The 14764-nt window shown below is 40.4% G+C and overlaps 1 protein-coding gene and 1 long non-coding RNA gene across 7 annotated transcripts in view; one reads left to right on the forward strand and one right to left on the reverse strand.

The window, feature by feature from the left end:
• The window catches only part of tanc2a (tetratricopeptide repeat, ankyrin repeat and coiled-coil containing 2a), a 119426-nt gene extending 111353 nt beyond the window's left edge, over window positions 1-8073 (forward strand). For all 6 annotated transcript variants that reach the window (XM_061884191.1, XM_061884192.1, XM_061884190.1 and 3 more), the window contains one exon: window positions 448-8073. In XM_061884191.1, the coding sequence (XP_061740175.1) occupies window positions 448-2134 (1687 nt within the window). In that variant the 3' untranslated portion in view covers window positions 2135-8073. The remainder of the gene's footprint in view (window positions 1-447) is intronic.
• Window positions 8074-10063: 1990 nt separating this feature from the next.
• Window positions 10064-14431, reverse strand: LOC133541101 (uncharacterized). The gene is made up of 2 exons (XR_009803795.1): window positions 13597-14431; window positions 10064-13562 (listed from the first exon to the last, which is right to left on the reverse strand). It is a non-coding gene; the product is annotated as an uncharacterized LOC133541101 (long non-coding RNA).
• Window positions 14432-14764: the final 333 nt, after the last annotated feature.

A 14764-nucleotide genomic window follows, 5' to 3' on the forward strand; every position in this document is an offset into this window, starting at 1 on the left:
TGTCACCTGTATAGTATAACGACCAAAAATCTGGCTGGAGGAAAATCTGCAACCTTACTCTGACTACAATTGAACATTCACCTACCAAAAAAAGGAGCATCTACTGTGGCAAACGGGGTTTTTGTATAAATTTCCCCCCCGCTTGTCACTTTCGGGGAGGCGGGGGCGGGATGGAGCCTATCCCAGCTGCCTTTGGGCGGAAGGCAGAGTACACAATGGACAGGTCGCCACCTCATCGCAGGGCCAACACAGATAGGCGAACAACAATTCACACTCGCATTAACGCATATATTTTTAGAAATTCAGTAGCCATCCCTGCCCCTGAAGACACTTTTGAATGGGATTCCTGACATTCGGTTATCCAATTAAATTTTTACAGGTGTCAGTATTATCAACCAGGGTCTCGTAATTAATACATTTTCATTACTGTGTGTTTTCAAAATGCAGGCAGTTTCATGCAGCTCTTGAAGATCTGTTGGAGGCCAGCCGCCTGTGTCCCTCCAACCGAGAGATTCAGCGCCTTCTCTCTCGGGTCAAGGAAGAGTGTCGACAACAAGACTCTGCCACTCCCTCCACGCAACATGTTTGTCAAGGAAACTTCTCCGCCAGTGATGCCAGGGGCAGAGATCCTGAGGAGGAGACCTTTAAGGATGCAGACAATGAAGAGGATAGAAGTCAGTGGAAAGGAAATGTTTCTGCTCCCATGATCCAAAGTCTTAACATATATGGTTGCCCAAAAGTGCAGAGCGTACCTTCCTCCGTCTCACCAACGCGTTTATATCATCCCCAAGCCAGTCCGACCCACTCGCCCTCTTACTCTGCACCTCCGCCTCCATCCTCCTATCAGTGTTTCAGTCCCCCAACATCTCCCCGGCAGCGTCCTCAGCCAACCAGCCCCCTGTTGGAACGTCAACCCAGTCACATTCAGAAGGTGTTATCGGCTCAGCACCCAGACCAGAACCAGGGAGTACAACCATATCAACAACAGGCAAATTTAAGATCGTTCCAGAACCAGAACCAGTGGCTACAGCAAGCCAAAGTCCAGCTAGTCCGAACAAGCCAACCCACTTCGGCGATTCATTCCAGTGTGGTTTTGGGGAGTTCCGGCTACTCTCAGTTTGCCCAGTTGCCACAGGAACTCGCTGAATTAGGGGACGGTATTTGTCCAAGCGCCTTTGATATGCAGCCTAACCAGCAGGCGCATGCAGGTCTGGGCCCTGGAGCTTCATATAAACAAGACAATGTGGACGTTGACCTGGTCTGCCATTCAAGACCTGCACCTGTGTATGGGAGAGGGGGAGGAGATCGAGTAGGGATGAGTCATTTCGGACAGGGCCGTCAGTTCTGCCGCAACCAATCCAAAGCAGCCTACTACCCAATGGAAGTAACTGAAGGCCCACAAGATGATCACCAGTACCTCCACCAGGGGGGACTACGACGCCCACTTAGTGCTCACCCAAACTCCCCTGCCTTTCCCCAGAGACCTGCCCACCACTCCCAGAGTCCCAATGTTCGATTCTCTACCAGCAGCGGCAGCCTTGCGAGCGGGCAGCAGGCTAACCGAGGCGCGGCTTTCAGGACCTCAGCCTCCACCCAGCACATGGACTTACCTCCGCACATTTCCACAGGAGAGGTGATCGGTCATCGTGACGACCTTGTCCTGATCTCCTCGCCACAGCCAGACACTTGCCTAGTCGGAGGCGGCACGTATCCCGGAGAGGCCGGCCGTTCCAGGAACACCCCTTACATGGGTATCAATGACAAGTCCGTGAGGACACAACAAGGTCCTCCTACTTCCTCATCCGTCCTCAGCCCCTCTCGATCCTGGGCCGTGTCTTCGGTGGACACCATCGTCACGGTGCCGGGAAAAACCCCCACCAAACAGGCGGAGTCGAGCCAATTCCAACAACCCTTCTCCATCGCCTACCACAACCGCAGCAACAACAACGGCCATTATGACCAGCAGCCGTCCTATTACGACGTGCTGCCGAGCCACACCCCTGCGGGTCAAGTTGGCGCTCACAAGTTCCCTTACCTTGACGTCAAGCTCGCTCGAACACTGCCCGTCAACAGAAAGGCTTGTCCGACCTCACCTGTGAAAGCCAAAAGACCCTTTGTAGAGTCAAATGTATAAGACAGTAGGAAGGAATAGAAAAAAACAAAACATTGAGATGCTTGAAGATCCAACTTGCGTTAAGTGTTGAGGTCTAGGTGTACTCGCTCCAGGCGCACCTGACACCTGAAACCCGACACCGTTTGGCTCGTGTGAGCGCTCTGATTTCTGATCAACTTTGCCGCACTTGATTGGAAGAGGTGGGCCAGGCCACGGCACGGTTGGTCGAGGCATCCAACGACTGTAATCCGAGGAGCGATCGCACGGCCACATTCCGTAACGCAAATAGAAAAACATCAAAAGCCCCAAAATCAGGGAGCCAAAACTTCTATTTATTTTACATAAAATTCATTGTTATAGAGATAAATTATTAAATATTAGACTAGTCTTGTATACGCTATGCTAAGATAATTTGTTTAGCATACAGTAGGAAGGTCTTTCATACCGCCCTGACACATGAAACGTGACGAATTAGGGGGGTGGACTATCCACTCCCACCGTCAGATGGCAGTAAAGTGCTGAACATCTTAAAATGCGTTTTGAGGCAATTCCAACTTTGACCTCAGTATTAATTGCTATTGAGAGTGGCGCTTTCCATAATTTTCAGCTCACTGCATTGCAAAATGATTACCCCCCCTTTCTATATGAATGCCTTCCCTTTTGTACATTAAGGTACATCGGTTTGGGCATAAATGGACCTGTGTGCAGTTTTCCCTTCCCTGGAAAGAGTTTGGGAGTCCACCAACGGTCCTCACGTCAGGAATGCGATCGCTCCTCCTGCCAGCAGAAGGAAACACAGCAAGTACAGAGTGGTGATGTCACCAAGCACAAATGACCGGGACAATGAGTCATGTATGCAAATATTGTACATTTCAGTTGAGAAGGCTCTAGCTACAAAAAAAAAAACGTGCGCTCGTGTACAAAGTTGCCATTTTGTTTAGCATTTAGGAGGACAGGACAACGTGTGTTTGGGACGGCTTTGATTGTTTGGGTTTTCCCTGCACTTCTTTTTAGAACACGAAAGTTAAGGTCACCCGGAAGTGAAGTTGAATGTTGTGTCGCGATGAATGGAACTGGTCCGCTCCGCCGGGCGCCGGACGCTTCACTGCGACGTCGCCGTTTGCAGGAGTGCTCCGAAATCAGAGTGCGAGATATCGCCAATGTTAGCTTCAAAGGGCAAAATCGAATTAAATGTGGAGTTCATTAGTGACATTTGGGACGATGTATAAATTGTTTTGTTTATTTTAACACTCTTAAGTACCCGCAACAAACAAAACCTACACACGGATACGTTCTAACATGATACACTATTTCACCATCTGGAAACATGTTAAAATAACATTTACCAAAACATCAGCTTTTATTTTGAAACCCACCCTTCGGAGTGATTAGTGCTGCAGAAATATTTCCTATTTACATATAAAAGGCAGAATATGAAGCACAAGTGTTGGAAAGGTTTTTCTCCTGCGCAGTCACTGCGCCAAACATGTCGTCCGTGGCGAGGAATTCTCTACTGTGTCTCGTTGAGCTATTAGCTTGTTAGCATCCTTCGTCACCCGCAAACAATGACTATTAAAGAAAGTCAGAGTGTTATTGCAGCTGGAACAAACCCATTACCTTTTTATGCAAGCCTCTGATTTCAGGAGATGGGTAAGGGCGGTGCTAGCACCGAGCAAACATGCTATACACTATATCACCATCTGAAAAGATGTTCGACCAAAACATCAGCTTTTATTTTGAAATCTGTGTGTTTAGTGCGGCAGAATTATTTCCCCATTTATACCAAAATGCAGTCTGTGGCAAGGAATTCTCTGCTGGAACGCCTGTGTTTCATTGAGCTGTTAGCTTGTTAGCTTCCTTCGTCATCCGCAAACAATGACTATTAAAGAGAGTCGGAGTGTTATTGCAGCTGGAACAAACCAATCACCTTTTTGTGCAAGCCTTATCTGATTTCACGAGATTGGTGAAGATCTGCTAGCACCGAGCAAACATGCTATACACTATATAACCATCTGAAAATATATTTGACTAAAAGATCAGCTTTTATTTTGAAATCTGTGTGTTTAGTGCTGCAGAATTATTTCCCCATTTACACCAAAACGGAGGAGGAAAGGAATTCTTTGCTGGAACACTGATGTCTAGTTGAGCTGTTAGCTTTTTAGTTTCCTTCGTCACCTGCAAACAATGACTATTAAAGAGAGTCGGAGTGTAATTGCAGCTGGAACAAACCAATCACCTTTTTGTGCAGGCCTTCTCTGATTTTCAGGAGATAGGTAAGGGTGGGCTAGCACCGAGCAATCATGCTATACACTATATAACCATCTGAAAAGATGTTTGAACAAAACATCAGCTTTTATTTTGAAATCTGTGTGTTTAGTGCTGCAGAATTATTTTTCAATTTACACCAAAATGGAGAAGGAATGAGGAATTCTCTGCTGGAACGCTAGTGTCTCGTTAAACTGTTAGCTTGTTAGCTTCCTTTGTCACCCACAAACAATGACTATTAGAGAGTCTGAGTGTTATTGCAGCTGGAACAAACCAATCACCTTTTTATACAAGCTTTCTCTGTATTCAGGAGATGAGTAAGGGACGTGCTAGCACCTAGCAAACATGGTGTACACTTTATCACCATCTGAAAAAATGTTTCACCAAAACATCAGCTTTTATTTTGAAATCTGTGTGTTTAGTGCTGCAGAATTATTTCCCCATTTATACCAAAATGTAGTCTGTGGCGAGGAATTCTCTGCTGGAACGCCGGTGTTTCATTGAGCTGTTAGCTTGTTAGCTTCCTTCGTCATCCGCAAACAATGAAAATTAAAGAGAGTCGGAGAGTGTTGTTGCAGCTGGAACAAACCAATCACTTTGATGCAAATGTTGATCGGAAATCAGAGAAGGCAAGTCTTCTCTGATTTTGGGTCAACATCTGGGGCTGGGTTGGGTATGAGATGTGCCAACACCTAGCAAACATGCTAACCACTATTTTATTATCCGAAAATATGCTTTACCTTCGAATATTTACCAAAACACCTGCTTTTATTTTGAAATTTTGCCTATTGAGTGTTTGGTGCTGCAGTGTATGACACTTACTCATTTCCAATTTACACTCAAAAGGCCGAGTATGAAAGATGAGTGTTGGAAAATTTCCATTCTGCCCAAGTTTGGTTGATTTTATTTAAAAAAATTAGTTTTTAAGGTTATAAAGCCTGCCTTCCAAACGTTGATCTGAAATCCGAGAAGGCTTACTTTTCTCATTATCGCATAGCGATTGCTGATCCAAAATCAGACACGGTTTGCGTTCTCTCATTAGCGCATAGAGGAAATGTATCTTAAACCTCGGATTTCAGGTCAGCACTTGAAAAGGTGGGCTTTATAGCCTTAAAAACTGAACTTCAGAATAAAACTTGGGCAGGGTGGATAGTTTTCCAACATTCATCTTCCATGTTCTGCCTTTTAAGTGTAAATGGGAAATTGGTAAGTTCGAAACACTCCATAGGCAAATTTCAAAATAAAAACTGGTGTTTTGGAAAACATGAAGTAACACATCCCCTAACCAACCCAACCTCAAATGCTGAACCGAAATCAGAGAACTTCTCTGTTTTCCAATTAACATTTGGGAAGTTAGGCTTTATAGCCTTGAAAACTGAATTTTTGAGTAAAATAAAAACACTTGGGCAGGGTGGATATTTTAAAACTCTTCCATATTTTGCCCTTTAAGCGTAAAAGGGAATTTAGTTTCATACACTACAGCGCTAAACTCTCCAAATGCAAATTTCAAAATAAAAGCTGGCGTTTTGGTAAATATTATAAAGTAAAACATGTTTTCAGATAGTAAAATAGTGGTTAGTATGTCTGCTAGTTACTAGCACACTCCTTACCCAACCTAACCCCAAATGTTGATCCAAAATCAGAGAAGGGTCTTCTCTGATTTTGAATCAACATTTTGGAAGGTGTAGCCTTGAAAACTGAATTTTTTAGTAAAATAAAAACACTTGGGCAGGGTGGATATTTTACAACTCTTCCATGTTCTGCCTTTTACACGTAAAAGGGAAATTAGTCACACTGCAGTGCTAAACTCTCCAAAGGCAAATTTCAAAATAAAAGCTGGCGTTTTGGTAAATATAAGGGAAAACATTTTTTCAGATAGTAAAATAGTATTTAGCATGTTAGCTAGGCGCTAACACATCCCTTACCCAACCCCAAATGTGGATCCAAAATCAGAGAAGGGTGACCTCTGATTTTGGATCAACATTTGGGAAGGTAGGCTTTATAGCCTTGAAAACAAAATTTCTGCTTTTTACGCATGAAAGGGAAATTAGTCACACTGCAGTGCTAAACTCTCCAAAGGCAAATTTCAAAATAAAAGCTGGCGTTTTGGTAAATATAAGGGAAAACATTTTTTCAGATAGTAAAATTGTATTTAGCATGTTAGCTAGGCGCTAACACATCCCTTACCCAACCCCAAATGTTGATCCAAAATCAGAGAAGGGTGACCTTCTCTGATTTTGGATCAACATTTGGGAAGGTAGGCTTTCTAGCCTTGAAAACAAAATTTCTGCTTTTTACGCATGAAAGGGAAATTAGTCACACTGCAATGCTAAACTCTCCAAAGGCAAATTTCAAAATAAAAATTGGTGTTTTGGTAAATATAAGGTAAAACATGTTTTCGATTACTAAAATAGTATTTAGCATGTTTGCTAGGCGCTAGCCGATCCCTTACCCAACCCAACCTCAATTGTTGATCCAAAATCAGGGAAGGGTGACCTTCTCTGATTTTGGATCAACATTTGGGAAGGTAGGCTTAATAGCCTTGAAAACTGAATTTTTTGAGTAAAATAAAAACTCTTCAATGATCTGACTTTTAAGCGTAAATGGGTAATTGTTAAGTTTGAAACACCCAATAGGCAAATTTCAAAATAAAAGCCAGTGTTTTGGTAAATATTCTAAAGTGAAACATGTTTTCAGATGGTAAAATAATGGTTAGCATGTTAGCATGTCCCTTACCCAAACCAACCCCACTCGTTGATCGACATAGGCATGAAAAGGGATTGGTTTGTTCCAGCTGCATTAACACTTTCCCGACTGTCTTTACATGTTTAAGTTAGCAAGAGTGCCAGCTCTGGCTTACTTCACCCACGCTTTGGAGCCTTTAAAAGACGTCACGTGTCTTTGACATACAAACAGTTGTTTGGTTTTTGACACTCCTTTTTTTCTCGGCTTTCGGGGCCAAAATAGGCGGTGCTTACCTAGTTTGACTCCGCCTCTAAATCCTGCCCAGATAGTCTGACAGGCGTCAGTCATAGCTGCCACATGCCACAGACCTGAACGTGAAAGTAAACCAGGGACAAGCAGAGCGGGGGAAAGACCAAAGGGCCGACCTCCTTCTTACAAGCACAACACCTGCAGAAACATCAGCTGATTACCGTATAAGAAAATAGTATTTAAGTTGTGTCTCTTTTAAAACGTTTACTTTTTTCACCTCTTTTACTCCCAGTGGCATCCAAACTTAATCTTTATATTTTTTTTGTAATTGAATACTTTAAATATTAGGACCACCCACAGCAAAAGTCAAATTAGGGTTAAAAGGCAGGTTACAAAAAAAACGTGAAAAAATATATGTCTTTTAATTGCCTCATAAAAGGAGGACTTAAGTCTAATTCCGTGCATTTTTGTGTGATGGTTCTTTTATCGCCATGGAAACGAGCGACATCTGAAGTCCCAGCACAAGTAGAAAACTTCTGGACAATTCTTTTTCCGTGCTACTTAAGTTGTGTTTTGTGAACATTGTTGCTGTTTTGTGTACTTTGTTGTTGTTATTGTTGCTGTTGTTGTTGTTGTTGTACCTGACCAGTGCTCATCCTCAAGTGACCTCTGACCTTTTCCTGGTCTCTGCAGCAAGTCCCACTCTGAGTGGAAACACTGAGTCCGTGGAGAGGATGCAAAACATTAAAGTGACAACTTGACTCTTTGTGTCTGGTTGTTGTTTACAAGAATTATAATCACACTTTTTAAGCTTTCAATCAATCAATCAATGTTTATTTATATAGCCCCAAATCACAAATGTCTCAAAGGACTGCACAAATCATTACGACTACAACATCCTCGGAAGAACCCACAAAAGGGCAAGGAAAACTCACACCCAGTGGGCAGGGAGAATTCACATTCAGTGGGACGCCAGTGACAATGCTGACTATGAGAAACCTTGGAGAGGACCTCAGATGTGGGCAACCCCCCCCCCTCTAGGGGACCGAAAGCAATGGATGTCGAGCGGGTCCAACATGATACTGTGAAAGTTCAATCCATAGTGGCTCCAAGACAGCAGTGAGAGTCCCGTCCACAGGAAACCATCTCAAGCGGATCAGCAGCGTAGAGATGTCCCCAACCGATACAGGCGAGCGGTCCATCCTGGGTCCCGACGAGCGGTCCATCCTGGGTCTCGACTCTGGACAGTCAGTACTTCATCCATGGTCATCGGACCGGACCCCCTCCACAAGGGAGGGGGGGACATAGGAGAAAGAAAAGAAGCGGCAGATCAACTGGTCTAAAAAGGAGGTCTATTTAAAGGCTAGAGTATACAGATGAGTTTTAAGATGAGACTTAAATGCTTCTACTGAGGTAGCATCTCGAACTGTTACCGGGAGGGCATTCCAGAGTACTGGAGCCCGAACGGAAAACGCTCTATAGCCCGCAGACTTTTTTTGAGCTCTAGGAATCACTAATAAGCCGGAGTCTTTTGAACGCAGATTTCTTGCCGGGACATATGGTACAATACAATCGGCAAGATAGGCTGGAGCTAGACCGTGTAGTATTTTATACGTAAGTAGTAAAACCTTAAAGTCACATCTTAAGTGCACAGGAAGCCAGTGCAGGTGAGCCAGTACAGGCGTAATGTGATCAAACTTTCTTGTTCTTGTCAAAAGTCTAGCAGCCGCATTTTGTACCAACTGTAATCTTTTAATGCTAGACATGGGGAGACCCGAAAATAATACGTTACAGTAATCGAGACGAGACGTAACAAACGCATGGATAATGATCTCGGCGTCTTTAGTGGACAAAATGGAGCGAATTTTAGCGATATTACGGAGATGGAAGAAGGCCGTTTTAGTAACGCTTTTAATGTGTGACTCAAAGGAGAGAGTTGGGTCGAAGATAATACCCAGATTTTTTACAGAGTCACCTTGTTTTATTATTTGGTTGTCAAATGTTAAAGTTGTATTATTAAATAGAAGTCGGTGTCTAGCAGGACCGATAATCAGCATTTCCGTTTTTTTGGCATTAAGTTGCAAAAAGTTAGCGGACATCCATTGTTTAATTTCATTAAGACACGCTTCCAACTGACTACAGTCCGGCGTGTTGGTCAGCTTTAGGGGCATGTAGAGTTGGGTGTCATCAGCATAACAGTGAAAGCTAATACCGTATTTGCGTATGACGTCACCTAGCGGCAGCATGTAGATGCTGAAGAGTACAGGGCCAAGGACCGAACCCTGGGGAACTCCACACGTTACCTTAACATAGTCCGAGGTCACACTGTTATAGGAGAGCTATAAAAGAAGTATATAATACTGCGGATTACATTTTAAATGTTTAATTAAAAGCATTTATGCACAAAATACATTTTATTTATGTGTGTTTGAATAACTAATGTATGCCTTTTGGCTAATTCACACCCTGGATGTAGTAAATATAAACATACTGTATGGACATTTGTCTACTCACACACACCTTATTTACACATGTTCATGTGGTTTGTCTATTTACATACATACTGTAGATATGATCATTTGTTTGTCCATTCACTCATGTGAACATACACTCACATTAGACTTTTGTCGATCTATTCACATTTACATGTGTAAACATACTTTTGTGCATTTACATACATAGATATAATCATTTGTTTGTCCATTCACATACACACAAACATTTGTCCATTCAATTATGTAACCCAATAGATTTTCAATATTTATCGGTTTATTGACTTTTACTAGTGTAAATATACGTTTGGACATTTACATATGTAGATGTAATTGTTTGTCCACTCACATGCACACGTAAACATTTGTCCATTAAATTATGTAAACGTGTGTTCATTTACATACACATTTTCAACATTAATCAGTTAATTCACATTTACATGTGTTATCATGTTTGTACATTTACATAATTTCGCCACGCCTAGTGTGTGTGTGACAATCATTGGTACTTTAACTTTTAACATAGATGTAATTGTTTGTCCATTCACATACACACCTAAACATTTGTCCATTCACTCATGTAAACATGTTCATTTACATACACATATTAGACTTTTATCGGTCTATTCACATTTACATGTGTAAACATTTGTTTGTACATTTAAATACATAGATATAAAACATTTGTTGGTCCATTCACATACACACGTAAACATGTCCATTCAATTATGTAAACGTGTTCATATACATATACATTTTCAACATTTGTCGGTGTATTCACATTTACATGTGTATACACTTCTATATTTACATACATTCATGTTTTATTTGTTTGTCCATTCACTCATGCAAACATGTTTAATCATTTACATACACATGTTCAACATTTATTGTTCTATTCACATTTAGACGTGTAAAAAGGTTAGTCTTTTCACATACATGGATGTAATCATTTGTTTGTCCATTTACATACACACATAAGCATTTGTCTGTCCATTCACATAATCTCATGTAAACAATGGTTTTTCCATTCACATACATATATGTAATTTGTCTATCTGGAAACATATGTCAGCTTCTGTCAGTCCATTCGCGTAAAATACATGCCATTCACTTGTGTAAACGTTTGTCCATTCCCATACATGCGTGTAAACATTTGTCTATCCTAAAAGGTTTGTCCACTCACATACATGGATGTAATCATTTGTTCATTCACATCCACACATGCAAATGTGTCTGGCCATTCACATAAACTTATGTAAACAATTGTCTCCCTATTCATATAAACTCATGGAAACGTGTTTGTCCATTCACATACATGGATGTAATTCTGTCCATTCACAACCACAATGGCAAACATGTATGTTCATTTACATAAACCCATGTAAACATATGACTGTCTATTCATCTAAATGTGGGTATACATGTCTGTTGTTTACATACACTCATTTAAACACGGTTTGTCCACTCACATTCACTCGTGAACATTTTTCTGTCTATTCACATACACTCATGTTAACATTTGTCTGTCCTTACACTCATGTTAACATTTGTCTGTCCTTTCACATACACTCATGTACACGTGTTTGTCCATTCACATGAATTCATGTAAACATGTTGGTCAATTCACATATACTCGTGTAAACATTTGTCTGTTCATTCACTTAAACGCATGTAAATATGTGTCTGTCCATTCACTTAAACTCATGTAAGGACGTTTTTCCATTCACATGTAAACACATACAGTGTATTTGTTGGTTCACATCCACTCATGTAAACATTTGTCTGTCCTTTCACATGCACTCATGTAAATATTTGTGTATACATTCACATACAATCATGTTAACATGTGTCCATTCACATACACTGCTGTATACATTTGTCGGTCCATTCCCATAAACTCATGTAAACACTTGTCTGTCCATTCACTTAAACTCATGTAGACACGTTTTTCTTTTCACATGGACTCCCATAAACACGTCTGTCCATTCACATACACTTATGTGAACATTTGACTGTATAAATGCAATGTTGTAAACGTCACCTGGCGGAGCTTCGTTTTTCTTTTTCTTTCTTTGTTCCATTTGGAAAATGTTTGTAAGAAAGCAATTGGGCAGCAATGTAAAGAAAACGCATGGAATTGTATTTTTTATTCTTTATTTTGCTCAAAAACAAACATTCACAGAAAATATGTTGACTTCATCTCTTAGAAGAAAAACAAAATACTTCAATGTTCGCCATTTTTTTACATTTGGCACCAAGACTGCCAACACAACTCCAACATGTGCACCGCAACACAAAATTGTACGTTACATATTATACATTACATCATCAATACGCAGCGAGAAGATTCTTTTACTCCATCAAATCTCTTTATTTGTCACAAACTCATTGGACATACTTGAAATAGAAGAAAGTTCCATGTGTAGTTTTGAAGCGGTTTTTGTCAAGTTTAAAGTTCCAAGAAAACAAATGTATTCGACGACCACACAATTAAAGTTTTAATCCTCTTGACGACTCTGAAGTAACGTCATCCTTTTTTAATTACTAATGTATTTTAATAAATGGTGCGTGAGGAACATATCAGCATTTATTGAAACATCAAATAAGCTCTGCTTCTTCCTACTCCTTTTCGGAGTTAAAACTTAAAAGTTAAATGGTGATATGCGTACTCAGTTATGCATGTTTGAAATAACAACCTAAATATTAACGTCAGTATTTTGACAACATGTTTGGTGAGGAAATGCTGAAAACTAGAGCTGCGCCGATCAATATTGGCCGAATTTTGTGAAAAGGAAGGTGATCGCTGTTGCCTTTTAAAAGTCGATCACAAACACCCGTCCCCTGACATCGATGGCTGGCATCGTGTTTGAAGTTGCTCCCCCGGCGATTACTTATGTGTCTCCATACACAGTGTGGAGCCGCTCACCAAAGCGAATAACAATCACTTTCATTACGGCAAATAAACTGCATTTCTTAAGTATTATTATCAAGTATAGACATGAGTGTATGTGAATGGAAAAAAACAAATGTTTACATGAGTTTAGCTGATAGGAAAGACAAATGTTTTTGAACGTATGTAACTGTAAAAATGCTAACGTGAGTCTATGTGAATACTGACACATGTTTACATGAGTATGTGTGAATGGACAAACCCGTGATTACATGAGTGAATGTGAATGACAGACACATGTTTACATGAGTTTTTGTGAATGGACAGTCACATGTTTACATGAGTTTTTGTGAATGGACAGACATATTTCCATAAGTTTATGTGAATGGAAAGAAAACTTTTTTTAAATGTGTATGCGAATTGACAAGACATGTTTACATGAGTTAATGTGAATGGACAAACAAATGTTTACATGAGTTTAGTTAAAAGGAAAGACAAATGTTTCTGAATTTATGTAAGTGTAAAAATGCTAACGTGAGTCCATGTGAATGGACTGACACATGTTTACATGAGTATGTGTGAATGGACAAACCCGTGATTACATGAGCAATTGTGAATGACAGACACATGAGATTTACTTGAGATTTTGTGAATGGACGGTCACATGTTTACATGAGTTCATGTGAATGGATAGACATATTTCCATAAGTTTATGTGAATGGAAAGACACATTTTTTTCAATGAGTGTATGCGAATTGACAAGATATGTTTACATGAGTTTATGTGAATGGACAAACGTGTTTAAATGGATGTATTTGAATGGACAAATATGTGTTTACATGGGTGTATTTGAATGGACAAATACCTGTTTACATGAGTGTATATGAATGGACAAATACCTGTTTACATGAGTGTATGTGAATGACACGTCTTTACATGAGTGTATGTGAATGGACAAATAACTGTTCACATGAGTGTATTTGAATGGCCAAATACCTGTTTACATGAGTGAATGTGAATGGCCAAATCGAGTTCACATGAGTGTATGTGAATGGACAAATACGCATTTAGATGAGTGTATGTGAAAGGCCAAATCGAGTTTACATGAGTGTATGTGAATGGCCAAATCGAGTTCACATGAGTGTATGTGAATGGACAAATATGCATTTACATGAGTGTATGTGAATGGCCAAATCGAGTTTTACATGAGTGTATGTGAATGACACATATGTGTTTACATGAGTGTATGTGAATGGACAAATAACTGTTCACCTGAGTGTATGTGAATGGCCAAATACCTGTTTACATGAGTGTATGTGAATGGACAAATACGCATTTACATAAGTGTATGTGAATGGCCAAATCGAGTTTACATGAGTGTATGTGAATGGACAAATAAATGTTTACATGAGTGTATCTGAATGGACAAATACCTGTTTACATGAGTGTATGTGAATGGACAAATGCCTGTTTACATGAGTGTATGTGAATGGACAAATACGCGTTTACATGAGTGTATCTGAATGGACAAATATCTGTTTACACGAGTGTATGTGAATGGACAAATACCTGTTTACATGAGTGTATGTGAATGGCCAAATCGAGTTTACATGAGTGTATGTGAATGGACAAATACGCGTTTACATGAGTGTATCTGAATGGACAAATACCTGTTTACATGAGTGTATGTGAATGGACAAATCGAGTTTACATGAGTGTATCTGAATGGACAAATAGCTGTTTACGCGAGTGTATGTGAATGGACAAATACCTGTTTACATGAGTGTATGTGAATGGCCAAATCGAGTTTACATGAGTGTATGTGAATGGACAAATACGCGTTTACATGAGTGTATCTGAATGGACAAATATCTGTTTACACGAGTGTATGTGAATGGACAAATACCTGTTTACATGAGTGTATGTGAATGGCCAAATCGAGTTTACATGAGTGTATGTGAATGGACAAATACGCGTTTACACGAGTGTATCTGAATGGACAAATACCTGTTTACATGAGTGTATGTGAATGGACAAATACGCGTTTACATGAGTGTATCTGAATGG

The sequence above is a fragment of the Nerophis ophidion genome, linkage group LG23 (genome assembly GCF_033978795.1).
Source record: "Nerophis ophidion isolate RoL-2023_Sa linkage group LG23, RoL_Noph_v1.0, whole genome shotgun sequence".
NCBI lineage: Eukaryota > Metazoa > Chordata > Actinopteri > Syngnathiformes > Syngnathidae > Nerophis > Nerophis ophidion.